The 27,894-nt window shown below is 38.5% G+C and overlaps 2 protein-coding genes across 5 annotated transcripts in view; both read left to right on the top strand.

Moving 5' to 3' along the window:
- The window catches only part of LOC133126221 (ecotropic viral integration site 5 protein homolog), a 78,769-nt gene extending 73,922 nt beyond the window's left edge, over positions 1–4,847 (top strand). For all 3 annotated transcript variants that reach the window (XM_061238196.1, XM_061238195.1, XM_061238193.1), the window contains one exon: positions 1,044–4,847. In XM_061238196.1, the coding sequence (XP_061094180.1) occupies positions 1,044–1,346 (303 nt within the window). In that variant the 3' untranslated portion in view covers positions 1,347–4,847. The remainder of the gene's footprint in view (positions 1–1,043) is intronic.
- A 4,387-nt stretch (positions 4,848–9,234) lies between these two features.
- On the top strand, positions 9,235–18,993 carry LOC133126222 (zinc finger protein Gfi-1-like). 2 transcript variants are annotated; one of them, XM_061238198.1, is made up of 7 exons: positions 9,235–9,377; positions 12,975–13,157; positions 14,119–14,319; positions 14,732–15,132; positions 15,359–15,496; positions 15,764–15,929; positions 16,641–18,993. In XM_061238198.1, the coding sequence occupies exons 2-7, from the start codon at positions 13,046–13,048 to the stop codon at positions 16,817–16,819; spliced, it is 1,197 nt and encodes a 398-aa protein (XP_061094182.1). In that variant the 5' UTR covers positions 9,235–9,377; positions 12,975–13,045; the 3' UTR covers positions 16,820–18,993. The 2 variants fall into 2 exon arrangements, with proteins under 2 accessions (XP_061094182.1, XP_061094181.1); XM_061238197.1 differs by having other exon boundaries at positions 14,729–15,132.
- The last annotated feature ends 8,901 nt before the right edge of the window (positions 18,994–27,894 follow it).

The following is a 27,894-nucleotide window of genomic DNA, read 5'->3' as shown; positions in this document are numbered from 1 at the left end:
GAGACGCAGACAGCCTCTCAAATACAAAAACTATTTTCTGTGAGAAAAAAAGCTTCCTCTTCCACTGTGTTTGAGCATCTGTAACTTTGTTTTAGTAATATGTAAAGTAAGTTGTGCTAATTGGAAAACAAACCCTGGAGGGTTACCTTTCAGAAGAGACAAGGATTATGCCTGTAGTCAAAAGGGTTCAAGAATAGTAGGCATTGTATTTTGGGTATGTGATTTTCAAACTTGTCTTTAGAAAAGGGGTTATCCTTAAGGGGTTAATGTTTAACCTCTTGTTTCTTCAACTATTTGGTAATATTTCATATTTAATATATAAAAGGTGCTGAACTTTCTGGCTTTTACTTTTCACTGTTCCGTGGACACGGCAACTTTCCATGCCGTTCGTGTGTGTGTGTGTGTGTGTGTGTGTGTGTGTGTGTGTGTGTGTGTGTGTGTGTGTGTGTGTGTGTGTGTGTGTGTGTGCTTGGTGGTTTCTCTAAACTATCCTTCTCACTACCTCTCTCCACATGTCTGTCGTGTGGAGGCAGTCTGTATCAGGTAAGCACGTCAGCATGTGTCCCCTTCAGAGAGCGTCTCAGTACAGTACCATGTTATTTAACACTTGGCATGGCTTCTTAATTACATTTAGCAATCTTTTCCTGGCAATTGAGGTTTTTGGTCATGCAGTTTGTTGACAATTGTTATTACACAATACTATCAAATACTTTTTATATTTTACCCTTTATAGAAACGAGTACACATGTATTTGGCAGTGATGGTGACCTGATGTTCTTCAGTTAACTTCCCCTTCCTGTGAGTTTTGCAGATGATGTATGTTAAAAAGAGATATCGCCATTGCTCATGATTTGAGAGCATTGGCCACCATGCTCTTACGAGATATTAAAGCACTGCAAGTCTATGAAAACAGTGCCATCATGTAAAAAAAAAAAAAAAAAAAAAAAAACTGTGATATCAACTGTTTTGTTACGTGATGTCAGCACCTTCTGTCAGTGGTCAGGTCCGGTACGTTCAACTGGTTTGCCTCCCTCTCCATGCAGATTCGCTGCTTAAAAGGCCAGAGGGGCTTGACCAACCCGGACACTTTTGACCGACTCCACATGGTGGGCCGCTATATCAGAGACGACGAGTCGTACCACTCCTCGGACGACGACGCAAGCAGGAACCTGCTGCCGGGCGCCCCTTCCCCCTTCGCCTCCCGCCACGACGGCCGCCGCATCATGCTCCACCCTAACCTGGCGGACACAGACAGCGAAGAGGAAGAGGAAGAGGAGGCCTTGCGCCTCTCGGTCCCCCCCACCGGAGGCCACGCCCACAACGGCCACAAAACCACCTCGGTGTGACCGCAGCACAGACTAGCTGAAGGGCCTGGCGGGGGCAGGGGAAGGGTCTAACACTACACACATAAGCCGAGCGTTCGGGGCTCGATCAACAAAAGGGTTACTTCCATGTAAGGAATCTTTTTTCAACCACAGAGAATAACCTAAGAGACGATTTAAGGTTTCTTTCTTTTTTTTTTTTTTGCTGTTGTTTTTATTTAATTTTTTAAATTTTTTAATTTTTTATTTTGCCTTACTTCTGCCAAAATCAAAATGGATGTACATATCATTGCCATTCCATAGACTGCAGCCGGAGCAGCTAAGGCAAACCCGGCTGCCATTTTGTGACAATGGGCGGAGACTCCGCAAGACTGAACGCTGAGGAAGACATCACTATGGCAACCAAGGGACTCTCACACTTACCGTAGGGAGAGTTTGTGCAATATCATGTTTTATGGTCGTTGTTTGAAACTTTTTTTCTTTTTTTCTTTTTTTCTTTTTTTTTTTAACTTTTTTTTTACATTTTTTATTATGTTTTGCCCTTTTTCAATAATAAGGATTAACCAGCCTCAGAACATGAAAAGTAAAAGTTTTACCCTACAGAAATGAACAAAATTACTTTGAAATGCGATTCCTTAAAAACACTTGGTATAGTTGAACCTCTGAGATAGAAAGCTCATATTTGGACTGAATTGCTTGTTCTACCTAGCTCTGTTCTTGGCCAGTAACTTTGTTTTTCAGCTATCAACATAAAGGCATTTCTTTCTTTATGAAAATTTCAATTTACTGTTTATAAAGTTGATATATTTGAGAGCTAAGAGCTATTTTCTTCTTTTTTTTTTTGCTCAGTTGTCAACTACAGACACATTGCTCTTATGCAGTTTGTACCTTAATCCCATTTTGCCTATTCTTCAGCATTGGTGTATCACAGCAAACTCCAAAAACACTATTCTTTTATTATTTTTTAATTATGGGAAGGTCAGTATATGATAACAAGAATAGCATGAACAAAATCACATATTTACAAATAGACATGCATAGCAGGTCCCTGAACAGGAGAAAAAAAGGACATTCTAATGACATCTCACTTATTGCTTTAATATGGTTGATTTAAACTATGATTCATAGCTACATTGTTATAGTAACTTTCCAATATAAAATTCAAATTCTTAAAATGTTTTACTCTCCTTTCAAGGTTACAAATGTTTCAAAACTCTGAAAGACCCCCTTTCCAATGCGTTCGTATCTCAGAGGTTCTACTGAAATGCCAACCATCAAGGATGGGTTTTCTGAACTCTGATCTTCGAGTAGTCTGCCTTGCTCTGGCGACCTAGCCGTCACGCTCTTGGTTAAGCTCAGTGACTTCTTTAAAGCTAAAATGCAGAAATGTTCAATAATAAGGTCACAGGTAAGCTGGACATGAATCTGGTTGTTATTTTTCAGGAAAGCCTAGGTCAACCCAGCTCAATACCTTGGTGCATGCAGATAAATCTGGATCCCACGGCTTATCTGAGACACCAATATTTTAAGGTCATGGAACAACGTCAGATTTCAAGTTTTGGTGCAGTGCACCTGTAATATCAGAAATGTAAGTCTGTTAGACTCACATGATCTTGTTGGTATCTTATGGTCAATTAGGGACTTTATCTGTATATATATATATATATATATATATATATTCACACTATGTATATGTTCTCCTCTAAATATTTGAATATTGACTTGAATATATGGAAAACATGGATCATTGCAGCTCATCTGCTCTGAAGCATCCAGTGTACAATTCATCTTAAAGGGACGTCACTCTAATGTATTCTCACATTGAACAGAAGTGCTCGACAGGCAAACATTTTAAAATGTATATTTATGAATATTTCCAATTACAATGTATAGACCGACATCTACAGATAGTAAGGTTTTGTATAATCAATATGTAAAGACATCTTAAGACAAACATGGCTGGTTACTGAGAAATGGTGAGCATTAGTAAAGGCATTCAGTTGGTAACAGTCGCAATGGACATAATTCAAGGAGGGTCCTGCTCATGGTTGAAATGATGAAGCCTATGTTTACCAAAATCAACACTATGACTACACTACTTTTTTGATAAGTCAAGAGTTGCTAGAATCACTATCAAATCTGAAAATAGTCAGTCAGGTTGGGATGTTTTAATCATTTTTGAAAGATAAAATTTGACGCCCTGAGTTGTTCCTGTAGGCAAGTATTATTTTATACCAGGAGTGTGTTTACATTACTAGGAACCTATTTGCAATGTCTCGCACAGTGCGTCAGTGATGGGAACTTGGCTGTGATTGAAAGGGAGGTCTTGCAGTCAGGCGTTCAAAGGATAATGGAAATAAACACATTCAAACCATTAAGCTCTACATGGATTCAGCTTTCTAGGCCTGTTTTATTATGTATGTGTGAATAGTATGTGTATGTGTCTGTATATATACAGTTCTGCCACAAATAATGGAAACATAATTTAAACTATAAGCAGTTTAAAGATTAATGCAATATTTTCTTGCCATTTCTCTTTTTTGCTAAATATAATTGTAAGCCATTAATATCAACATAAATGAAGAAATAATCAGGATTTATGTTAAACAAGTAATAACTATTACACCTGCAAATATGTATTAGTTATATTACTTCATACCTATGTAATTGCGCAGTCTAATGTATCTTACTGTTAGAAATTTTGAACATGTATTTCTTTGTCCACAGTTTTTTTTTTTTTTTTTTTTACATAAAATGATGATCATGCAAAGAAAGCCACTTGCTTTGTATACTAGCATGTATACTTTATTTCAAATTCCCGATGGTCACATATCATTACCACTCACGAAATAGCACAGATGAAAGTTTTGTGAGTACTGAACTTCTTTAATCACAGTGTTTCCTCAATTTGTGCCAGTGCTGTATACATTCTGCAGCTATGCATTCTAACACTTCTGTTTGGGTTTGTAAATTCATAATTTCCCAGTGTTTTGTTCTTGTCGCACTGGTGCATTGATTCTCACATTGTGTCAAGGGCTTTTTACGATGCACTTAGTTCATCCTTACTTAATGTGTATATAATATTAATACATCTTGTACAGTAATAATATCATCCTTTCTCGGGGGGTTCCACAGTTTCTAGTTTTTCTGATCTTTGCTCATAGACCGGCGATACCTGTATCAGTAAAGATTGGTTGAACCATTGTGATTTAAATTATTTTACCAGTGGATCTCAGTGGCCCCACTTAATGTATTCCCAGGATGCACTACAGGCACGACACGTCTCCATGATCCTATTTTTTGGTGATTATACTAAAGTCAGCGGTGGGAGGTGTATGGATTGTTACTCAGTGTTGGTATGTTCACCTGCTGTGGACACATGGCGGATGAATACAGTCGAGGCAGAGACAAATCGCGGGTGCATAGCAAAGTACCGGTCAGTGGACATAGAAATGATCACACTAACCTTCATATGAAAAAGACTTGTGTGATGTGTTCTAAATAAAATGTACATGATTTTTAAAATTTTGCTTGCCGTTTTTGTGCTGTGTCAGGATAACTAGCAACAGATTGTTCGTGAATGAGATTTTTTTAGGCTTGGAAAAGAAAAGTTCAATAGCGTCTTTCTGCTGGGCAGTGGAGTACAGTGCCTAGCCTACTTCTTCCGCTTACCAATTTACAGAATTAGATTATTTTTCATTTTATTAGTAGCAAGATTTGTAAGGCTACAGTGCCATAAAACAGTAGGCTAATTGCCCCCTTCCTGGTATCCTCTGTTATTACATACAGCGGGCCCCAGAATTATTGGCTCCCTTAATAAAAAAATGAAGAAAAATGACTGCATATAATAACATGGATTATTATCTATATGCTATGTTTAAACGTACAGGAAAATGATATACTTTTATTTCAATATGTTTTTCAAAACATTTTTACTTCATTTGGTTCATCTCAGTCTAAAGGAGTGATATAAATGAGGTAAGAGCCATGTAAATTCCCTTTGTCAACCCTTTGGCATGGGAAAAGCCAAAGAATGTAAATTCCGAAGACACAGATGGTAATTGACCATCACAAGTCACAAGGTAATGGGTACAAATAAATGAAATAAACTGTTAAGCATACACATTTGTACTCGAAGGGCAATAATAATAAGGCGTAAAACATGGTTGCTAGGACTTGCTAGGAAGAGGATACAAGTGCCTATCATCCCCACAGGCTGTAAGGAAGATGCTGAGGGAGGCCATAAGTAACCCAAAGGTCACAGTTTACGAATAGCAGAGATTTGTTGCCAGGTCTCAAGAAGAATCATAAAATTGCACCCCCATACCAACAAATTATTTGAATGTGTGGTACATAGACAGCCCTTACAGGGCACAATCAACAAAACCAAGCATCTGGGGTTTTCCAAACCTCATTGGAATTATCTGAACTGAAGTGGGGGGTCCATAAGTGCAATGATTCTGAAAGGTTCTGCATGGATGAATGGTAAACCAGGGGTGTCAATAATTGTGGAAATACACTCACTGAGCACTTTATTCTGAACATTTTAACTTTATTACACTTACTTATTCATTCAATTATTTAATCAGCCAATTGTGTGGCAGCAGTACAATGTATACAATCATGTAGATACGGGTCAGGAGCTTCAGTTAATGTTCACATCAACCATAAGACTGGGGGGAAAATTTGATCGTGGAATGATTGTTGGTGGCGGACAGGGCAGCTTGAGTATCTCAGAAACTGCTGATCTCCTGGGATTTTCATGCATACTCGTCTCTAGGATTGCAAAGAATGGTGCAAAAAACAAAAAGAGACATCAGAGGAGAATGGGCAGACTGGTCAAAGCTGACATTAACGCAGATAACCACACATTACAACAGTGGTATGCAGAGCATCTCTGAACACACAACGCATCATTAAGTGGATAGGCTACAGCAGTAGAAGTCTAAAAAAGTCTAATAAATACCTGATAAAGTGCTCACTGAGTGTACATTTCTAATTTGAAGAAAATACATAAACAGTCAAACATTAGCTCTGTAAGCAATAATAAGAGCAATAATGAAGAGGCTTAAAACGTATGGAACTTGCCGGGAAGAGGATGCAAGTGCATATTATCCACACAGATGGTAAGGAAGTTTTAAGAATTGCAGAGATTGGTTGTGTCTTGGGGTCTCCAAGTCTAAATGAAAACATAAAATGATGCCTCCATACAAGCAAACTCTTTGGAAAGGTGGCATAAAGATAGCCCTTACTGAGCACAATAAACAAAACCAAGCATCTTTGAGTTTGCAAAATGTTTTGTCCATACACACAATTGACATGGTTGGCAGCAAAATGGAATGCATACAAAGAGAAGCACCTCATACCTACTGCCAAAATGGCGGTGGGTGATTAATGTTTTGGAGATGTATTGCTGCCAGTGGTCCAGGGTACTATTTAAGATCAATGCCACAATTAATTCATCAACATACCAGGAAATCCAAGCAATCCAATCCAAAAATCCCTCCAAATGTGTTCTCTAACCTTATTACAAATAATAGAAAAAGACTCATGGCTGTCATCTTAGCAGGGGTGTTTGCACAAAGTATTAAACCAGGGGTGCCAATAATTGTGGAACCTGTCGTTTGGGGAAATATTTTTTTATTAGAAAAATGTAAGACTTGATTGATTCAATTGAATCATTAATAAAGTGCACTACTTTATTTTGGGAAGCTTATTCTTTTATATTTTACAGCACTTTTTGTGCATATTTACAGTTGTGTTCAAGAAAATAGCAATACAACATCAGTAATTAGTAACTAACCTAATTAGTTCAGTAATTTAAAGTGAAGTTAAATCTTGAAAATGTCTTCGGTTTATACAGTTTGAAGAGAAAAATGTTGACACTGCCATTTTATTGACAGATTCATATTTCTTTTCTCTGCTTAAAAGAATAACGTAGACTTGATAAAATTTGCTAGTGCTCTGATTTGGAATTGAATGGGTAATGTTTCCACTACATTTGAAATATTGAACTAAAAGCTTTTAAAACAGAACAGAACTGTATCAAGACCACTGTATGTGTGAATGAATGAATGATTGAATGAATGAATTATTTCAAAACCTCTTTCTAACAAAAAATAATTTGCTTGCAGAGAGAGAGAGAGAGAGAGAGAGAGAGAGAGAGAGAGAGAGAGAGAGAGAGAGAGAGAGAGAGAGAGAGAGAGAGAGACAACCAACACAAAGAAACATGCTGTATGTTTCACTGACTGGAGTGTAATTTAGTGTCAATAGAATGAGGAAAATGGTGGGAAAATGTGAATGTTTTACTGTGTTTTCTTACCACTTGGTTTTATCCGAGGGTTACTCATACTATCTGTTTCTGTTAATGGGCTACACTGGGGGACATCCAGTTAATTGCAACATCGTCCTGTTAGCACATTTTATTACCTCATTTATCCTGAGCTATGCTTGAACCAAACTGACATTTGAACAATTTGTGGTACCGAGTTTTGATGTTTTCATTATTTTTCTGTTGAGCAGTTAAAAATGTAGGCTCTATTTTGGTGTACAAATAAAGATTTCTGCCTTTGAAATAGATAGATAATCTATTTATAATCATAAACTTTTTCTCATTGGGGTCTCACTGGACCATACTGCCATGTGAATCATGGGGTCTACTGTCATATATATCAGTTACCATAATGTTTTCCATTATATAATAAATGTCAGGTTAAACTACAACGCAAGCAAAGAAAGACATTAGCTATGCTACATTATCTAATAAATGTTTCAATACAAGAACTCTTACTGAGCATGCATGGACAAATTGCAGAGATCATTCAGTAAAAAAAGCAATGTGCCTATGTCACTGGAGTGGTATCCTATACATAAAAGTTTACCCCTAGCCAGCAACAGTTAATTCATGTGTACCTTTTTTTGCCTGTAAATCAAACTCAGTACAATAAAAAATAACATTAGGGGACATTGTTCCCTAAATAACAAAAATGTACCTCCACTATACTGTATTTCTGAGACTGATGGGCAAACTGCAGTCTCATCTTAACTTTTAATCAACTATTATTGCATTAATGTGGGTTGATTTGTAAACAGCCATGTTCTGTATTATTCTCATTAAACACTTGGCTGAATACAATAATACTGTTTTAATGCAGTACTCATAACTCAAAGTCTCTTGAAAGCAGTGTCGACGCATTCATTACAAACGAGCTACTCCTCACAACAATTCCAAGTAGCTTATTATGTAAAATCACTGAAGCCGTCTGAGGTTCACGTTCTTCCGGTTGTATTGCCACAGTGCTTGCAAAATTAAATAAATTCCGTTTAAAGATCTGTGTCATCTATTGTTACATTATTATGAATCAATTCAGTATCTGTTTGTTCTTACGTAATCCAGAGCTAATGATAAAAGGCAAGAAAATGAAACGAAATAGCAAGGTACGACAAAACTCTTTGGGTACCACTGCAATCCTCCTCCTTATTTACATCTTTCATCGTGGTGTTTGAAAGTCAATGGAGAGACTGTACATGAACGAAATCAAATCAAGAACCGGCATTCTTCCCGCAAGAATGTATGATTCTCTCTTTTTTAAGTCAGATTAGACCAGGGCTGTGGTGACCTGGTAATTACTGGCGTGTGAATGTTGTTTTCAAGAATAACCTGCTCTTGCATGTTCACAAATCAGTGCTCAACGCAAAACGCTCGTTTTCTCAAGCGAGGAAGTCTAATAATGATTTCACTATGCAAATATAGACCCATGGCCAATACATCAGGAGAAAACACAGGAAATATTTATTTTGTATTTTGTTATCGTCCAAATATGTAGAATAGTATTGTAATTTTTCGTCAACTCCTTTAGCCTACATTCTTATGAAACCTAGCCTATTGCCTAAATAACGTTCAGGAAGTTATCTTGCGGTAGCCTAGCCTATTTAGGGGCTGAACGAGAGGAGAGGCTACACTATTCAGATGATTAACGGGACAACACGCGGGAATTATAATCCTTACACTGAAGAAGACAGATAAGAGCAAAATTCGCTTAATACTGAAGACAGGTAAGCTAAATCGTCAATATTATCAAAAAGTTACATTTTTCATAAAATTGCATAATTTGTAATGTATAAATCAGTAGTGGACAACTGATCAACAATCGTTAAAATGAACATGATAGGTGTTGTCCCCAATGTATTTAAACCGACAATGATATAATAGCCCATAGTAAGGCTCTATTTTAAATTCGTCAATGTTTTCATTCATCTTACTAAATCTGTGCCGAACTACACACTGTCAAACGATAACGAACTGTTTTGAGGAAAAAGCGGAATGTTTGCCGATGAAGAAAAGTTTTAACAGCATGCTTAGGAGGCGTGTGTGATACCGTATCACTAATCAAATTTAATACTGACATTTTGTATGCCAAATTATGCCTAAAATAGGTTTTGAACCTTGGTATGATAATTTTGGCGTAATCTGTCATTTTGTCCGCCTGCAATCTCTTATTGTGCAGCCTAGCACTTTAAAGGAACATCTAGCGTCATGCATGAGCGCATTTAAATCTGTTGAGTATTAAATACGTTGTAATACAGGTCTGTTAATACAGTGCGCAAAGACTTCCCCAGAGGTATTACATGTGGCGTTCTTATCTTCGTATGTGCAATACTAGGCTAACAGGCTCATTGACTAAAATGTTTCTTGGAATGTCCTCATTTTTATATTTTAAAAATATGTAGGCTATTAAAAAATGTGTTGTGAAGTTAAACTTGATGAGAAATGGCGCATTTCTGACTGTAACAACGTTACAGAATTCGCTACCATCTGGCGCCCCACAGTGAAAAAATGCCGAAAATATAAGACCAAGTAAAGGTAGGGTATTACTCAGTGTCTCGTACTGTTGGATTATTCCGGGTTCCACACATTATAGCGAATATTGTGCAGGTTTCAGTGGTTTGCAGTGATGACTTAATCTAATCAACAAAGGGCAGAAATCCACATAGCCAACTGAACAGTCGGAGTCTTCTCCAATCTGGATCTGTCATGTAAGCCACTGGCAACGACGCTGATGTTGGCTCGCGATTGTAAATTGTCAGTCCATTTTATGAAGAATTTTATTTTTTATTTCAGGTAAAATCCTAATTTTCACTTTTTCCAAAAGAGAGATTTTGGAATGCTATTATTTGAAAACGCTACTATACAATCTCACAGTATGGGTGATTGTTTTTATTTTTATTTTGGGAAACGAATTCAAAATATGCCTTTTTCAATAGGCGTTCTATAGGCCTTTGTTTATATAGAACGTTTGGAGTAGAATTATTGAATGATGCTACAGTAATATTTCACTCAAATTGGATCAGATGTTTCTCAGGACCTGCTCTGTCAACTTTAAGGACTTTTAGATTTTGATTATGCTTTGCATATTAGAGCCTTTAGAGTACATCTGAAGTAGGCTACATTTAGATTATTAAACTTAAATTATTTATTGGTACCGGCGAAATCTTTCCATTTCATCGGTGATGCTTAGCTTAGTTCTCACACCATATAGCCTTTGTTGACGCGCAAGGAAAACCGGGACTGCACATAATCTGTCGCAACCGATTTCACGTGGACCGACATTTTCGAGTCGGGAGCTGCAAATTGGGGGCCAACTTCAGCGTCTTACTGTGACATGAATGTGGAATTTAAATGTATTGCAGGTGTTGTCGACAGCAGCCGTGGACCAACCGTGGTATAACTACTGAAATTATAAAGCTGTGAATGACTGAGGGAAAGTAATTGAATCCATCACTTGGGAACACGAATAAAAAACAGAAAGCCAGTTCAAGAAAATAAGGTTGATTGTCAAATGTTTAAATGATTGGCTGTCTGCTTTATCAGTTTACGTGTAGACATGTTGTAAACCTACAATATTAAAAAGAAAAATATTTTAAACAGCCTTTTCAATTATTTTTCATATCTGTCTTCATAAAAACGTTACACGGTTGGCTGAATGCTACTTCAGTTTTTGCAGGTCAAAATGAATCTAGAGGTCTAGAGCATGGGAAGTCCCCACTTGCAGTCTGACATGCAAGAGTATTGCAGTCAGCCTTTGTCTATATAATTAGAATGGATGCTATTAGTGCTGTATGGTCGGAGAACAAGCTCCGTCACTAAATCCACTATCCACGAGATTGGAAGCTCGCTTTGCCTGTGAACAGCAAACGTATATAGTGGCTATAACACGGGGGTCCAGGATGACCATCTAGGCTAGTTTAGGCATTGGCAACAATCAATGACTTAGAGGTACAATGGGTGATTTCGGACCTCTAACGGTCAAGAGAGGAATAGCAGCAACAAACACCTTCAAACCACAACACTGTTTTATCCATCCCCCTTCTCTGTAAACGCGCTGACATTTAAAGAAAAGAGCTTGAATTATTGTACAGCTATACAATGTTTTGGTACAGAGTGCCGGCCCGTCAACCGCATCTTTTCAAACCCGAATTTAATATAAATCTAATATATATAAACACAGGCAGAGGGTGAGAGAACATGTCAGTGAGCCCTTTTCAATGATAGGAATGGATTTACAATGGCCTTGTAATAATGTTCTAACACAAAAATCTTACCTATTGTTCCTTTAAATTAAGCACTCAAGTGCAGTACCACATGAAAAACCAAAAGTGGCCCTCCAGGATTTGAGTTTGATGCTACTCTGGTGCTACTTGGTGTACATCGTTGGTGTACATTCACATTGTAGCCTGTTAATAGCCGCTTATACTTAATAGCTTACGTTAGGTTACTATCCTATTGGCCCAAATTCAAAAAGTAGTCTACAACCTAGAACAGAGGTCGGGCAGTTTCTGGTTTTCATGCCAACGTCCGGCCTCACTTAATTAGCCTTAATTTACATCATCTGACATTTTAGCTACATTTTTGATAAACGCACGAATGACAGCCGATGGCGTTTGTTGTGTCCCTACATTAAACGTTTTACTGTAATCTAATCTTCAACTGAACCAGTGTTGTCGTATGCAGCCAGTTACCTCACTTAGCCAGGATAACTGATGCATATACGGGCACCCCAGAACCGGAAATACCCGCCCCTGCCTCTGAGTGACCGACTGTTTCAGTTGTAGACTATAGATAATAATAATAGCACAATTATAACCAATAACATTACTGTGAAACGGCGTAAAATATGACCATACAGAAGTAATTTTTCTATATGTAAATATATATAATATAAAATAAATAATAAATATAATAATAAACACCATACTTATGTGCTACTCTCTCCTTTACGATAACACAGTTTGCATAACGCAATTGTGACATCCGCCCTTAACAGCTCTTGCTGGCACCCCGGTGCCCGTCTCCACGTTTCCTCTCCCCCGTGGCGTTTAGGATTGAGTAACATAGTGATAAAGTAGTGTATCACTTATCCTGATTGTCATCAGCTTTCATTCCTTCTGAAAATGGTCTACAGTCGGATCCGAGCAGCTGTCTTGCGTTTTTAAGGGTTTTGGTGAGACCAGTCATACGTCCGTGGTGTATTTAGACACCTGTCTTTATAACACCTGGTAGACGACTGAAACACTCTGCGCATGCTCCAGCCCCAGCAAAATGCCTTATATTGGAACGGTCCTTCAAACAATGATCCTCAAATCTTTCCACAGGTAAAAGAACGAGCTGATCCAGATTATTCAGTGCTTTTGGATCTGGAATTGGTGCGCAGAGGGTATTGAAAATGCCTCGGTCATTCTTGGTGAAGAGCAAAAAAGCTCACAGCTACCACCAACCGAGGTCCATAGAAGAGGACTACAGCAAGCTTGACACAATTTTAGCGCACATATATGCAGGTATGTAACATATTAATGGAGTTTTCTATTTCAAGGTAGGCTACACATGATTTTATTGTATTGAAATGCAGATTGCAATTGTAAAGCCTGTCGGGGTTGTAGGATACTGCATTGCTCCTTTTGAAGCGTTTTATTGTTTTTAGGATTAAAATGGGATTGAAATTGGATTAAAACGCCTTTGTATTATAAAAAAACGCTTTACTGGCAACAAATATTATGATGATTTAATTAACCAAGTAAAATAAAAAACGATGCAGACTAAGAAGCGAATTTTATATTCACATGATCTGAATTTCAATATTCCCAAAGCACAAAATAACACGTAAAATAATTCACATTATGAAAACATTTATACATACTTGCATCTCTATTTTCACATGTATGATAGGCCTTCTGTTAGTCATCGGATATTAGTTGTTCGTTGATGTGCCGCATTACAATTAGCCAAAAAACCTAACCAACGTATTCTTAAATACAGAATTATTGGCAATATGATGGAATCATTGTAGCCTACATGTTATACGGGGAACGGTAAGCATGAAAGAAAAAATCCAATCATGGGCTTATAACTAATCTGAGGGTATTGAAAATACAGGATAATATTTATATTTATTAGCGGGTTATTATAATATTTGTCATGGGGAAATGAGGGCACGCATTTCGCTGAACTGCTTAATAAAAGAGTACTATTTCAAATGTTTCCAGTCATATTGATAAAATGGGTCATGTAAAAATGCTAAAGCTGATCAGTTTCAGAACTGTAATGACTTGGCCAATATATTATGGCACATTAAATAACCCTATATTACAGACGTTATCAGTGTGTAATATTTTGCCATAATATTTGTCATGATTGCAGTAATAGCCAGCAAATGGTTTAAAGGACTACATATATGTGCCATATTTTTAATGTATATTATACATTTTATAACCCTTGGTTTACATTTGTTCTTGCAATCAGAAAACAAGATTCTCGACGAGACAGGATGCTGCGCGAGCCCACTGGCTGCTGATTCTCGGGGCAGCTTTTCCCCGGAATCTCACCTGGTGGACACCGCAGACCTCTCTTCTAAGTCACCCCTCAGTTGCGAAGGTAGCATGTGCGGTCGATCTTCGGACTACGAAGATTTATGGAGGCCTCCGTCTCCTTCGGTCTCACCAGGTGAGAGCTCCTTTGGCTGATGTCACCTACACGACATGCATTGCTTCCAGCAAGAAAATAAACGACATTTAAACTGTATTCACTTACTCATGCTTAATCATTAAATGGAAACACCTTCTTAGTAAGAGCTCCTTTGTAAAATTTCAGTTGTCACGTGTAGCTAAAATTATATTAGCAATTATATTTTAGTCGAATAATGCTAAGGCAACTCATGAATTAAACACCATAGTACATATATAGTCTGTAGGCCTACTTGCTGAGCGACGCACCTGTATCACTGTACAAGTGCACAAGCAGAAATAATTTACCTCTCATCTCTTTGGTAGTTCACTGATCACTGATGTTACAGTCATTAGATATTAGTGTCAGATAACTTGAACATTTTAAAGGGGCAAATTTAATTTTCCAGCAGATTCTGAGAAATCTTTTTCGCCTTCTGTGGATGAGACACATCCTTTCGCCGTTCCCTTCCGACCTTATGCGTGGAGTAATTATTCCGGATCCGAATTCAGGCATCTCGTCCAGCCTACGTATCACCCTGCTGACCTGGAGCATCCTCACCTCGCTGGCGTGGACCGGAGCTCATCCATGGGTCTCTACGGAGACAGAGCTGCAGAGACCTCCCTCTTCACAGAGCGGAGTACCACCGTAGGACATTACAATGACTTCAGCTCCGCTGCCAGTCTGTTTGAGACTGGATTGTACTCGAACCACAGCGTGCACAGCAAAGTCCCCGAAATCAAGGCTGAATCAGATCTACTTTGTACTCGCCTTCTGTTGAACGGGTCCTACAAATGCATAAAGTGCAGCAAGGTGCAAGTCCGTTTCATTTGATAAATCAGTTTATAATTAAACTATCATTTAAATAAAAAGGCCACGTTGGCCTTTCATTTTATGTTTATTTTCATGTTATTAACTTTTCGAAGTATTAATATTTATATGTGTTCCATATTCGATGATAATGGACAGAAAATCATAAAACCATTATTACACCAGTCCAGCTAATGTAGTGAATTAACCTCTTCCCTCCCCTCTGTAGGTATTCTCCACGCCGCATGGTCTCGAGGTTCATGTGCGCAGATCGCACAGCGGGACAAGGCCGTATGCTTGTGAAATCTGTGGAAAAACATTCGGCCACGCTGTTAGCCTGGAGCAGCACAAAGCCGTACACTCTCAGGTAAATAAAATAAAATAAAATAAAATAAAATAAAAGTTGCTTCTTTAAATACGCTTACTGCACAGTAGCCTACTTACCATATGTGTCTGTGCAAAAATGCAATTCCAATAACCCACTTTCTCTTAGACCACAGTAGCTCTTGAAATTAGAAATACATGTAAAATCGAAATACTGTAGGCCTACTTAGCAGCACTACAGTACATTTTTACGAGTACGAGTTTGCCTACGACGTTTTCTAAAATATATATTCCTTAACATTTTCTCCAGGAAAGGAGCTTTGACTGCAAAATTTGTGGTAAAAGCTTTAAAAGGTCGTCCACCCTCTCCACACATCTACTCATCCATTCGGATACCCGGCCTTACCCCTGCCAGTACTGCGGGAAGCGGTTCCACCAGAAATCGGACATGAAGAAACACACGTTCATCCACACGGGTAATACAAGATAGCATTTTTTAAAATATATATTTAAGAAATGAGCAACTACGTTTTGCACGTCTCAAAATGTAGCTCTACATTTTAGTTTGTTTAAGATCATAAGCACGCGTATTCACTCAAACTTAACTGAAGATGCGTAATTGCGCAATATGGAATTTGAATATTGAATGAAATTTAGACGATCTCAGTAAGTAATTATCAATTAAAGGTAAGCTATCTCTTTTTACATTACATTGTCACTATAAATAAATGATGTTTGACAATGAAGTCATTATTGACATCTGTTCCCCATAGGAAACCCCAAAATCCAATCCACATCTCTTGTATTATCCGCTGTGTATTTATTGTGGCTAGATAATATAATTTAAGGCTATGACCTTGATATGAAAGAGAAGAGCAAGCAATGACTGACAGCTCAAAATAGACAACGCCTGCTGGTAATTCACATAATGCATTCGCCTCAGGAAAGCGAGTGAAAGAAAGCGTTAACAGCTTCTTTCACATTTGCTAGATAATGCATGTACACTGCAATATGCGTCAATTAAATCCAGTCACGATCACTGTATTAAAAATGAAATGTAGACCACCCTTTTATATTTCATATACAAAATATTTTATATTCATATATATGTGTTACATATGACTAGAGAAATTCCCATTGTACAGAGACAAAAGTGTAATTTAATTGTTCTCTTTGTAATTGGCCAGGCGAAAAACCGCACAAGTGCCAAGTGTGTGGAAAAGCCTTCAGTCAGAGCTCCAATCTGATCACTCACAGTCGAAAGCATACTGGATTCAAGCCATTCGGTTGTGACCTCTGCGGTAAAGGATTTCAACGAAAAGTGGATTTGAGAAGACACAAAGAAACTCAACATGGACTAAAATGAATAACCAATAATCAGATCAAGCTTGGCTTAAGCTTTAGACTAATAACGATGGACGTAAAGGTGCTGAAACGCTAGTGAAGGAATTCCAGAATTATTGGTTATTATTAGTAGCCTATTATTTTTCAATGAGGGTGTTATCTAGATAAATGTGCTTGTTTATCTGGACGTTCAATCTTTACATGGACGTTTCACAGATATTTGAATCATGATCTCCGCGATGAAGGACAGTCTAAGAAAAGACTCTACGAAACACTGGATCAAGTGGAGCAGAAGCAGTTTTAATTATTGATTTTAAGTATTAATTTGTTTTCTTATGATCTGCGGGGGCTTGAAAAACAGACACTACGAAAAAAATCGAACGAATAATAAGCTGGTCGTGTATTAGATACATGACGCAAATATCCAGCATTTTCAGCATTTTCAAATACTTTTTTCAAATTATATTCTACTGGTGATCGGTAGACAAACGAGCGATTACTAGGTCTTTATATTGTTAAAATAGAGTTCAGAATTACACATTTGTATTTATATTATTGAAATTGTTATTATTCCTTATCATGAATGAGGGTGGGGGAATAAAAGATTATGCAATAGCTGTTGAGAAATGCCGTTTATACAATGCAGTTATACGTTATATATTGGACTAAATGGTAATGGTATATAGCGCCTTTATCCAAAGCGCTGTGCAATTTAATGCTTCTCATTCACCTCATTCACCCATTCACCCATTCAACGGCGATTGGCTGCCATCCAAGGCGCCGACCAGCTCGTCAGGAGCATTTGGGGGTTAGGTGTCTTGCTCAGGGACACTTCGACACAGCCCGGGCGGGGGATCGAACCGGCAACCCTCCGACTACCAGACGATTGCTCTTACTGCCTGAGCCATCTCGCCAGGACTAATGTATATTCAGTGCATATATCTTAAACCTAATTTATTGTCTAAATAGTTTTTGAATAACTATAATGAAAACGATTTTTCTAGTATTCATGTAGGGTAGGCCTACGTGTGCATTTTCAAATCAAATCAAGCTTTTCTTATGACTTAAGTTTTTATGAAATGTATGCAACATGCTTTCTGTAAGCATGTATGGTCACAGAACATTAAATCATTAAGCCATGAAACAAGTGGTTTATCAGTGAATAATCTTTTCAATTAAATTAATTTGTAGCTCTGGTTTGCTACATCTGATTAATGGCTATAGCTTACGTTTCGTATGTCTATATGCCTACCTGCAACATGCAACTTTCCTATAGCCTAGAGGGCAATTTCCGCCTATTTTGCACTAGTCCTGTAAAAGTCTCAATATCTCCAAAACTATTTACTGCACACACATGGTTGAATACATTTATGTCAGAGCATGTACATACAGTGTACACAAAAACCCCAATGTTTTTTGAGTTTAGCACTGAATATCTCAAGTCAATGACCAATCCAAAGCTACTTTATATTTATGCACAACTCGATGTCAACGTATGTACAAAATATGTTAAATATATCGACGGGCATTCAAAAGTGTCCCCAAATATTTCCAAATACAAAATAACAGCATATCTTTTTGTCCAGACGCATGACGCATGAAAATGTTTTAATAAAAAATGTAAATTCACGTGTTTTATTCACATATATGAGAGCATGCGCAAAGTGTTCAAAATGCACTCCAACCGTACTCAACCTAACGCTTTCTAACAAATCTGCATCACATTTAAAATTGAACTTAGGTTAACGAGAGCCCCGTTAGCCAGTACAATTACAGGTTTATCTGTAGCAAGTCCAAATCCTGTAATTAAGCACATCTGTATATTCATTCAGCAAGGCGAACTCAGCGATATTTCTCAACTGTCCGTCGCCTGAATATGACACATTTATGCCTTGTTGGAAAGGGTAGGAAACCTTGTACAACAAGTGTGGCATGTTTTAACGTTACATTAGTTCGGAGCTGGAATGGCCTAGGCTACATTTATGCAACAATAACGAGTAGTTCGTGACTGTATTTGCTTAGGTAGCCTATAATCCCGACACAAAAATAATTTTTTCTCGAAAATGTCTGAACCGTTTACGAAATAAACTTCAAAGTTAGTCAGAAAACAATCGTAGCTTCATGACCAGGTGGGTCTGCGACGAGGTTCCATAACTATGTCTGTATCGAGTAATTTGCAAAACAAACTTGTAATTCTACCAAACCGGAAATATGTCTGCCAGATGTGGAATAAAAGAGCTGAGAAAAAACCCAATGTTTATGCATGTAAATTCTGAAATGTATATTTTTGTTCCTATATTGGAACAAGATTTTTTGACATAGAGAAATGGTATCAAGGATTGTTAGAATATGGCTTTTATTGTCTGACCCTGTGAGGAGGCCATGGCATGGGGCAGCCAAGAATCTATAAGATCAGGGGCTGATAAGAATCTAAACTGCTGTTCTCACTAGCAGAGAGTCTTTTTAACATCTGGCATTGGTGTTTTATGGTTTTAAGTATGATATAAATATGAACTCAACAATAATTTGAGACGTCAATGACTCAACTACAATGGGGTTTTAACACACATTGTAACCTGTTTCACCAAAGTAACTCCCTCTTGCTCCAGACATTGCCATGCGATGCCTATCTCGGATTCATTAGCCTACCCCTTTTGCTGGTATTGGGAAGACCAGGGTACAAACCTTGAAACATGGGGATTTTGCATAGTTGCATTTGTGCAACAATTATGGACTTGTTTTTACTTATGCAGTTTATGTAGCATTACATTCCATGTTATTAAGCAGGGGACAATCCTCCCAGGAGCAATGTGGGGTTTAGGGCCTTGCGCAACCCGCTTCTCATGTGTGAGTGGCAGGGCGATTTGATTACTTCATCAAGAGTTATTAACAAATCTGTGTTTTAGCACCCTGAAAGTAGGCTAATGTTTTTTCACCAAAGTATTCAATTAACTAATGATGTGTGAACTCCAGATATATGTAATTTAAATCACTGTATTATGGGTTATAAAGGAGTATAGCTTTGGCACATTTTACTAACAAGCAGAGACTGTGAGCCATGCAAGAGTACAACTAGCGCAGCCAAGGCATGTTGAAACGTTTTTGACACGCTCTTATCTATTTCTTCCGAGACATTCATTATATATTAATGTTGCCATACGCGATTAGAATAGACAAAATATAGTCTAGACCATTTATACAAGACAATTATCAATGAAAAATGTAAACGGTCCGAAATGCTGGATTCACCAACCCTTAACTTGTATTAAAACAATGTATTTTTGAGTCCATTTTCCGACATTTCGGACGCTGTTTAACTTTCCCCAGAGCTGTTTAAGTTGTCCCATAGTCGGGGCATGTTGGAACAGTTTAATTCCCGCTACTTTCGACTGAATCGCCAGGAATATCCTAGAACTGTAGGCCTACCGATGGTCTAGCAAAGACATGTATCTTCTTGCTGGATTAAAAATGAGATTGGTACACATAAGGGGGTACGTTGTTACACATGTTACATATGCTTGACTTACAGATGTACTGAACCAGAAACACACATACAAACTACATCTATAATGTTAGCGTACGTACTTGGGTTGTAGCATTTTTCCATCCATCCATCCATCCATTATCTGAACCCGCTTATCCTGATCAGGGTCGCAGGGGGGCTGGAGCCTATCCCAGCATACATTGGGCGAAAGGCAGGAATACACCCTGGACAGGTCGCCAGTCCATCGCAGGGCACACGCACCATTCACTCACACACTCACACACTCACACACTCATGCCTACGAGCAATTTAGACTCTCCAATCAGCCTAACCTGCATGTCTTTGGACTGTGGGAGGAAACCGGAGTACCCGGAGGAAACCCACGCAGACACGGGGAGAACATGCAAACTCCGCACAGAGAGGCCCCGGCCGACGGGGATTCGAACCCAGGACCTCCTTGCTGTGAGGCGGCAGTGCTACCCACTGCACCATCCGTGCCGCCCCTGTAGCATTTTTATTTTTTAAAATTATTTATTCTTTTTATTTTTTGGTTTTACTCAGAGCTGACGGAGATGCGCAGAGACGGTATCCAGTATGAACTCAACTACAACGTAGCCTAAAGTAATTTGAATAAAAACTACCGGTTGTATCTCAAATTAACCTAATCTTTAACAATAGAATGATGAAACAATTACCTGAATACATAGGCGACAATTCATTTTAATGTCCATGTTCTTGTTTGAGTTCTGTTTGAAGTCAAAATGTTTCACGTTTCCTATCGCGTAAAAGACAATCGCGCAAAAGACAAAAAGTACCACAACGGACCCCGATCTCCCCTACTGCATCTCAATTATGAGAACATGTAGGCTAAAGGCCTACTATTTGCACAAACGCTTAGCCTAATCATAATCTAGGTTGTTGAATATTGAATCTCGAATATCTAATTATTCGAAGACAATTTTCCGAATAGCTTATATTCTACATCTATCAGCCTACTGAGAAGGCCAGAAAGTAGCTGATATTGAAATTAAATCGCATTTTGTGTCCGACCATCTATTTTGGGTCATTATGATAACCTTTGTAAACAAAAACGGAGCTTTAGACACACACATTATCATATTGTTATTTTTTAATACCACTTCCAGCTCCCAGGCTAGTTTGTAAAGCACAGCGTGATGCAAAACAATGCAAACAAAACCAATTATTTAAAAATGCACAAATGAAAAGTAGCTAAATAAAATGAAATAGAGGTAACACGATATAACTAATTCACAGCGCACCTTAAACTTGAAACACGATTACAATAAATAAAATAAAAAGATTATAATTGAAACATGCAGGGTAATAAATAAGGTGAAGCTAAAATTTCTTCTTAGCCCACGTTTTACTTTCCCAATGAATTAACAAGCCAGCCTACTCATGGTAAAAGTATATAGTTTTGTGGTAATTCAGCTGCATAGGACAGCCGTTCGCATATACAGAATAAAAAAGAAAAAATATCTGACCCAAATAGGCTATCTTTCTTTTTATGTTTTGATGGTTTATATCGTCTATCTCCAGTTAGAGTTCCAATGTGCACATACTAGATTGAAGTGAAGTATCTTAATTCTTCGGTATTCAATGGATCTCAGGGAAACTAAATAAAGGAAACGAATAAAAGGTCACGATTCGCTCCCAGACTGATTTAAGTGAAAAATGATAACTCATCGAATTTTCCTGCCTCCACAATTTGCATAGATTGAGATCAGGAACCTGTGCGATTGAGGCGTCGTTGGGTCGGTTTCTCTGACCTTTCTGCTTAGGCCGAGTCACGAACAGTACACGCCTACCTCTCTTTGACAGAAGAAATAATTCAGCAAATTGCATCGTTTAACTTAATTAGCAACATGTGCACCTGTACACATTAAGGTGGCCTGAGGCATATGAATAATAATAATACTAATAATCCATCCATCCATCCATCCATTATCTGAACCCACTTATCTCGATCAGGGTCGCAGGGGGGCTGGAGCCTATCCCAGCATACATTGGGCGAAAGGCAGGAATACACCCTGGACAGGTCGCCAGTCCATCGCAGGGCACACGCACCATTCACTCACACACTCATGCCTACGGGCAATTTAGACTCTCCAATCAGCCTAACCTGCATGTCTTTGGACTGTGGGAGGAAACCGGAGTACCCGGAGGAAACCCACGCAGACACGGGGAGAACATGCAAACTCCGCACAGAGAGGCCCCGGCCGACGGGGATTCGAACCCAGGACCTCCTTGCTGTGAGGCGGCAGTGCTACCCACTGCACCATCCGTGCCGCCATAATACTAATAATTTATATTATTATTATTATTATTATTATTATTATTATTATTATTATTATTATTATTATTATTATTATTATTATTATTATTATTATTATTATTATTAGTAGTAGTAGTAGTAGTAGTAGTAGTAGAAGTAGTAGTAGAGTATATGTAGCTACGTTTAGTTCATAATAATTTAGGAGTGTTAGTGTTGGCTGTTACCAATAATATTAGAATAGTAATGGCGTAGAAATATATGCAATAGACTATGGCAGACTGACAGCAATTATGTCCGTTTTCACAGAAACCTTGTTTTCTTCTTATTAATTATTGAAAGGTATAGTGTTAACCATGGAGCGTTTGGGTGAGCGCAGACTGGCTTGTACTTGAAGCCTCTGAAGGCAATCTGAAAAGCCCAAATAGCGGTTTGGTACTAGCTAGCCTATATACTGAACCGAATGTAATAGCTTGATAAAGTGCTTTCTTGCCCCTGGCTATTTTACTGGAAATCTGAGAGGAGACCACATAATATGTCGAGTGTCACAAATACTGTCTTCAGTAGTGCCCCCAGACCTGGAATGGATTGAAAGAGGTTTTGTGTTGTGTATTATTTATTAATCAAAGCAGCTTTAGATTTTTAAAAATGAAACAATGGTTTCGAGAAAATGAAACTTATTTTACCATAAAGAGGTGACTGATTTTTTTTTTTTCTAAAATCAGCTATACTTTATGGCTAATCACTGAAGCTCTAGCTGTTTCACACCACAGTCATGTCCCGCATTTTTATTGTAGCTGTAGTGTAGGCAATTAGTAGATTCAAAATAGAGGAACAGTGCTCTCATCATTTCACGGTTCATCATTCGCGATGACACATATTTCTGGCCTAAACAGAGTTGTCAAGGTAGTCTATGTCAGATTAGGCGCGACCATTCATTGTTTTATAAAAATGTTGTCTTTTAGTCTTGAGTCTGAATTAAAAATTCACTGGACATCAAATGTAGCCTAATTCATGAAGGTCGGGTTGGAAATCTGCAGACAAAGTCTCTTGTAGGCTATTGGCTCCTGGAAGAAAATATGGGGGGAAATCGATTTAAGCAATCGACAGGGTCAAGACATCAACACACAAATGGTTTAGCCTGGATATAAATATTACATGGTCTATTCACACTAAATAGGCCTAGTGAAATGACTGAATAAAAGCGATTTGTATTCATACAAGCATAACAATTTCTATCATCGTATATCACAACATTTTGGATTACAAACAAAACAAACCTAAATGCGTATTAACTGTATTATTAAAAAGATGAACATAGTCAGTCTGTTCTCACCATCCTGGTATATCCAAATATTTATAAAGTGGGCTAGTTAATGTAATAAGTATGTTTGCGTTGAACATTGAATGAAATCACTGACTCAATGATTTTAATGCTTCAATTCCACCGTATCTTAAACCGTGTTGGCCTGTGAAAGTGTTGAACATTTTAAATGCCAGATGAATTGTTTTGAGATAAATGGAAAATGTTGGCTGATTCAAGATGGAAGAGCTAATGGCAGAAGAGCTACAGTCGCCACGACAGGCCGCAGTGCACGCCATAAGCAGTACACGTGACCATCCTATTGAATGAGAATGTACTGTAGGATTCTAAAGATCTGCACGTGTGACCATGGATTGTGCCAGCAGGAAACTGACAACGGCACCCAATAGCCTCTGACGAAACTTCTGTCATTTGATTTTGACTGAACTATGTTCTGGAGCTAATTATGGTGAACTGCCCACCCACTCTCTAAAAGTCAACTGATTTTGTCAGATTAGCAGTAACAGATACATATATAAATAAACAACACATACCAAAACCAAAATAAAATATGCTTAACAAAACAAAGTATTGTAGAAAATATTTGGGGCACATTATGATGCTTTCATTATGACACTTGAAACATATTTAATATAAGGAAATATTAGGAAAGGTACTCTTGATATCAATAACTAAGCAGAGGAATATGTTGTGTCCACCCTTATGGTGGATCTTTACAACATCCATGAAGAAAGTTGATTTGCCTCCATATCAGGGGTATTATAGATTGAGCTCACCATGACCACATGAAAGTACTTATATACTTTTCAGAGAAGTGTATAGTTCAGTTTTTATTGGGCAGTCAGGACTCCTATATTGTTATTATATAACATGTAGAAAACAGAGAGGGTTACAGACAGAGGAGAGATCACAACTCATTAAGTGTCATGATGGTCATCAGGCCCCCACCTATGCAGACCGACTAGTATTGCTCCAGAGCTGGTCTCTAGGTGGATTGCAACACCCCTCTCATCCATTTCAGAGTACTATTGGAGGAAGTCCATGTTAGAGTGGTGTTGGTGGTACCCCATGAGAGCAGGGTGTAGGTAGAACCTTTTTAGCATATTTTCCACTCCCAAACTATTTTAAGGGACATCAAAGACAATTGTTTTCCTGTGGATTTTTCAGAATATGTAGAAATGCAACTTTAGAGTTCAACAGCCTTGCTGTGAAACATCTAACTCAGATAAATAGTTTGATGGGAGACGATAAAGAAATAAAGTGGGCCAAAACATAAGTCTGTTCCTGTTGTTTGTTTATGGGCAATATCACTTTAATGCCTCCAAGCTTTCTATTGATGATTGTTAAGAGCAAATGTTTTGAGTAATTTTGCCATAAAGCGATCTTAGTGAGTGTTCAACATGTTGCATACACCGCTCAGGGGTGAGCATGTTGTAACAGTGGGCGAGGGTGACATTGGTTCAGGCAGTCAGAGGGTTGCTGGTTCGTTTCCACCCTGTGTTTGTTGAAGTGACCCTGAGCAAGACACCTAACCCCCAAATGCTCCTGATGAGCTGGTTGATGAGTATGGCAGCCAATCGCTGTTGGCGCATGCGCGTGTGCATGTGAGTGTGTGAATGAGAAGCATAAATTGTACAGCGCTTTGAAGGCGCTATATGAATGCCAACCATTTACCATTTTACATGTACATTTTTCAATAGCTGTCTTGAAATTGTTGGTGAAGTATGTTGTGCATTTTCTGGGCATTTCTACCCTGGAAACTCACCCCAGAAGGGAGAAATGAGAGGCTTTTCATGTAGAGTGAGTCATTCTACCATTAAACCAACCAGATTTTTCTCTGAGGACTCCACAAGGATTTTTAGAGAAGCTTTACCCCACTGCCCACAGGCATATGAAATATGAATAGAATAAGTCCTGGAATTGGCTGACCGATTTATGAAGGTGAGTAATCAGGGCAGTGCATTTTGCATCCAGTCTATGCAGCCTCATTGAGTCTGGCTGAAATCTGTGTGCTCGCTTAAGTCCTAACTCAACAGCAGATGGCAAAAAGAAGCACATTACATTACATTACAGGCATTTGGCAGACACTGATGTACAGTTGATTAGACTAAGCAGGAGACGATCCTCCACTGGAGCAATGCAGGGTTAAGGGCCTTGCTCAAGGGCCCAACGGCTGTGCGGATGTTATTGTGGCTACACCGGGACTATAACCACCGACCTTGCGTGTCACAGTCATTTACCTTAACCACTATGCTACAGGCCGCCCACACGATGATTGTGTGTGTGTGTGTGTGTGTGTGTGTGTGTGTGTGTGTGTGTGTGTGTGTGTGTGTGTGTGTGTGTGTGTGTGTGTGTGTGTGTGTGTGTGTGTGTGTGTGTGTGTGTGTGTGTGTGTGTGTGTGTGTGTGTGTGTGTGTGTGTGTGTGTGTGTGTGTGTGATTAATGATTAATGAATACAGTGCAACATTATAAAAGCACTCATCACAGATAGCAAGCGAATCCAGGCCAAATCTGTGGCAGTTCTGGCTGACATTGCTTAGCGATGTCAGATATTTCACATAAACTATGAAAGAGACATCTTTTGTCACCCTTTGGTTTTTGATTAGATACACACACAGACAAAATCTCCTTTGCATTGCTTTCAAAAAGATTAGCTCCATAGATGCACTTTTCAGGGCGGGCGCTGACAGATTTCAACTCTCTGCAGACGTGCCCTTTGCAAAGGATTTACACAGCCATATGCTGCCTTTGATCCACAGAACAGCCTCTTAATTCGGCATACAAATGAACAACCTGCAGATATTAAAAAAACATACCTCTTTGACTGTGCCCTCACATATAAGGCTACTCCTGCTAACAACAATTGAGGATCCATAGCATCTGGCAAATAGCAAGCAGTAAACACAGAATTGACTTGTTCAGAACTGAGAGACATGGGGGTGGGGTGGCGTAGTAGCAACCCGAGGAGCTGTGAAATGACAAGTCAAGTGCCGCTGTTAGCACTTCTTGTTTTTAGCGTGCTAACAGATTCGACAGATACTGGGCATTTCAACATAAAGAGAAGATTTGTTTCAAACACAGTATAAAAGAACAATAGCATTTTCAAAACAGATGAGGCTGCTACACCTGCAATGGCACGGTTGCCTTAAAATGCGCTGCCTAGAGTCTCAATTGATGGACAGAAACATCACCCGGATAAAGAGACCTGCTAGGCTTTATACAGGATCTTCATATTTTCAATGCTACAACATTGACCTATGGTTGAGAAATAAGCCATAGATCCCAACCAGCTAACATCTCAAAGCTCCCTTCAGTGCATATAAAGTCCTTCATTTATGTTTTAACAGCAGTTGCTGGCCATTCGGCAACCAGCCATACAAAAAAAAAAAATATGTATTTGGTTGTACCTGCTTTATGGACAAATGTCAGATGTTATCACATAAACCCAATGTCATCTTCTGTGTAGCCGTATGCAATTACATCACATTCCTTAATGAAAGCCAGCTCATTAATTTCTGAAGAAACTTTTTCTCCTGACCTGGCCCTCTTTCCATCCTCTCTTTATGGGAATATGCACAAGAAGACAGGCCTGTTCTATTGTTGCAGAGGTAATCCATTATTCACCTGATCTGAACAAAAGACTACTCGCCAACTGCATGCCTGTCATCAAGCAGCAAGGCTGGAATACAAATTATTCATGATTTTGGAAAGAAAGGGAGAGAGAATGAGAGGAAAAATAATAACAGGAGACACCCCTGGCCCGAATGATGCTCTTTTACAGAGAGCTGAAAGCTAAACGAGTGTAGGTAACACAGTTACTCTGAAAAGCATGGACCTTTTTCAAAGTGTAAGCGCCGAATGGATCCATGACCGTTTTTTCCTCCAAGCTCTCTGGGTCTCTAGCAAATTGTTTTGCTTCTGTAAGAATGCAATATTCATTCAGGCTAGCATAGCACCAAGGAGAGATAAAGGTAAGCCTGTCTTCACAATAAAAAT

This window comes from Conger conger, chromosome 4 (genome assembly GCF_963514075.1).
Source record: "Conger conger chromosome 4, fConCon1.1, whole genome shotgun sequence".
In the NCBI taxonomy this organism is placed as follows: domain Eukaryota; kingdom Metazoa; phylum Chordata; class Actinopteri; order Anguilliformes; family Congridae; genus Conger; species Conger conger.
The sequence above is the reverse complement of the archived record's forward strand: the minus strand, read 5'-3'. Positions and strand labels throughout refer to the sequence as shown.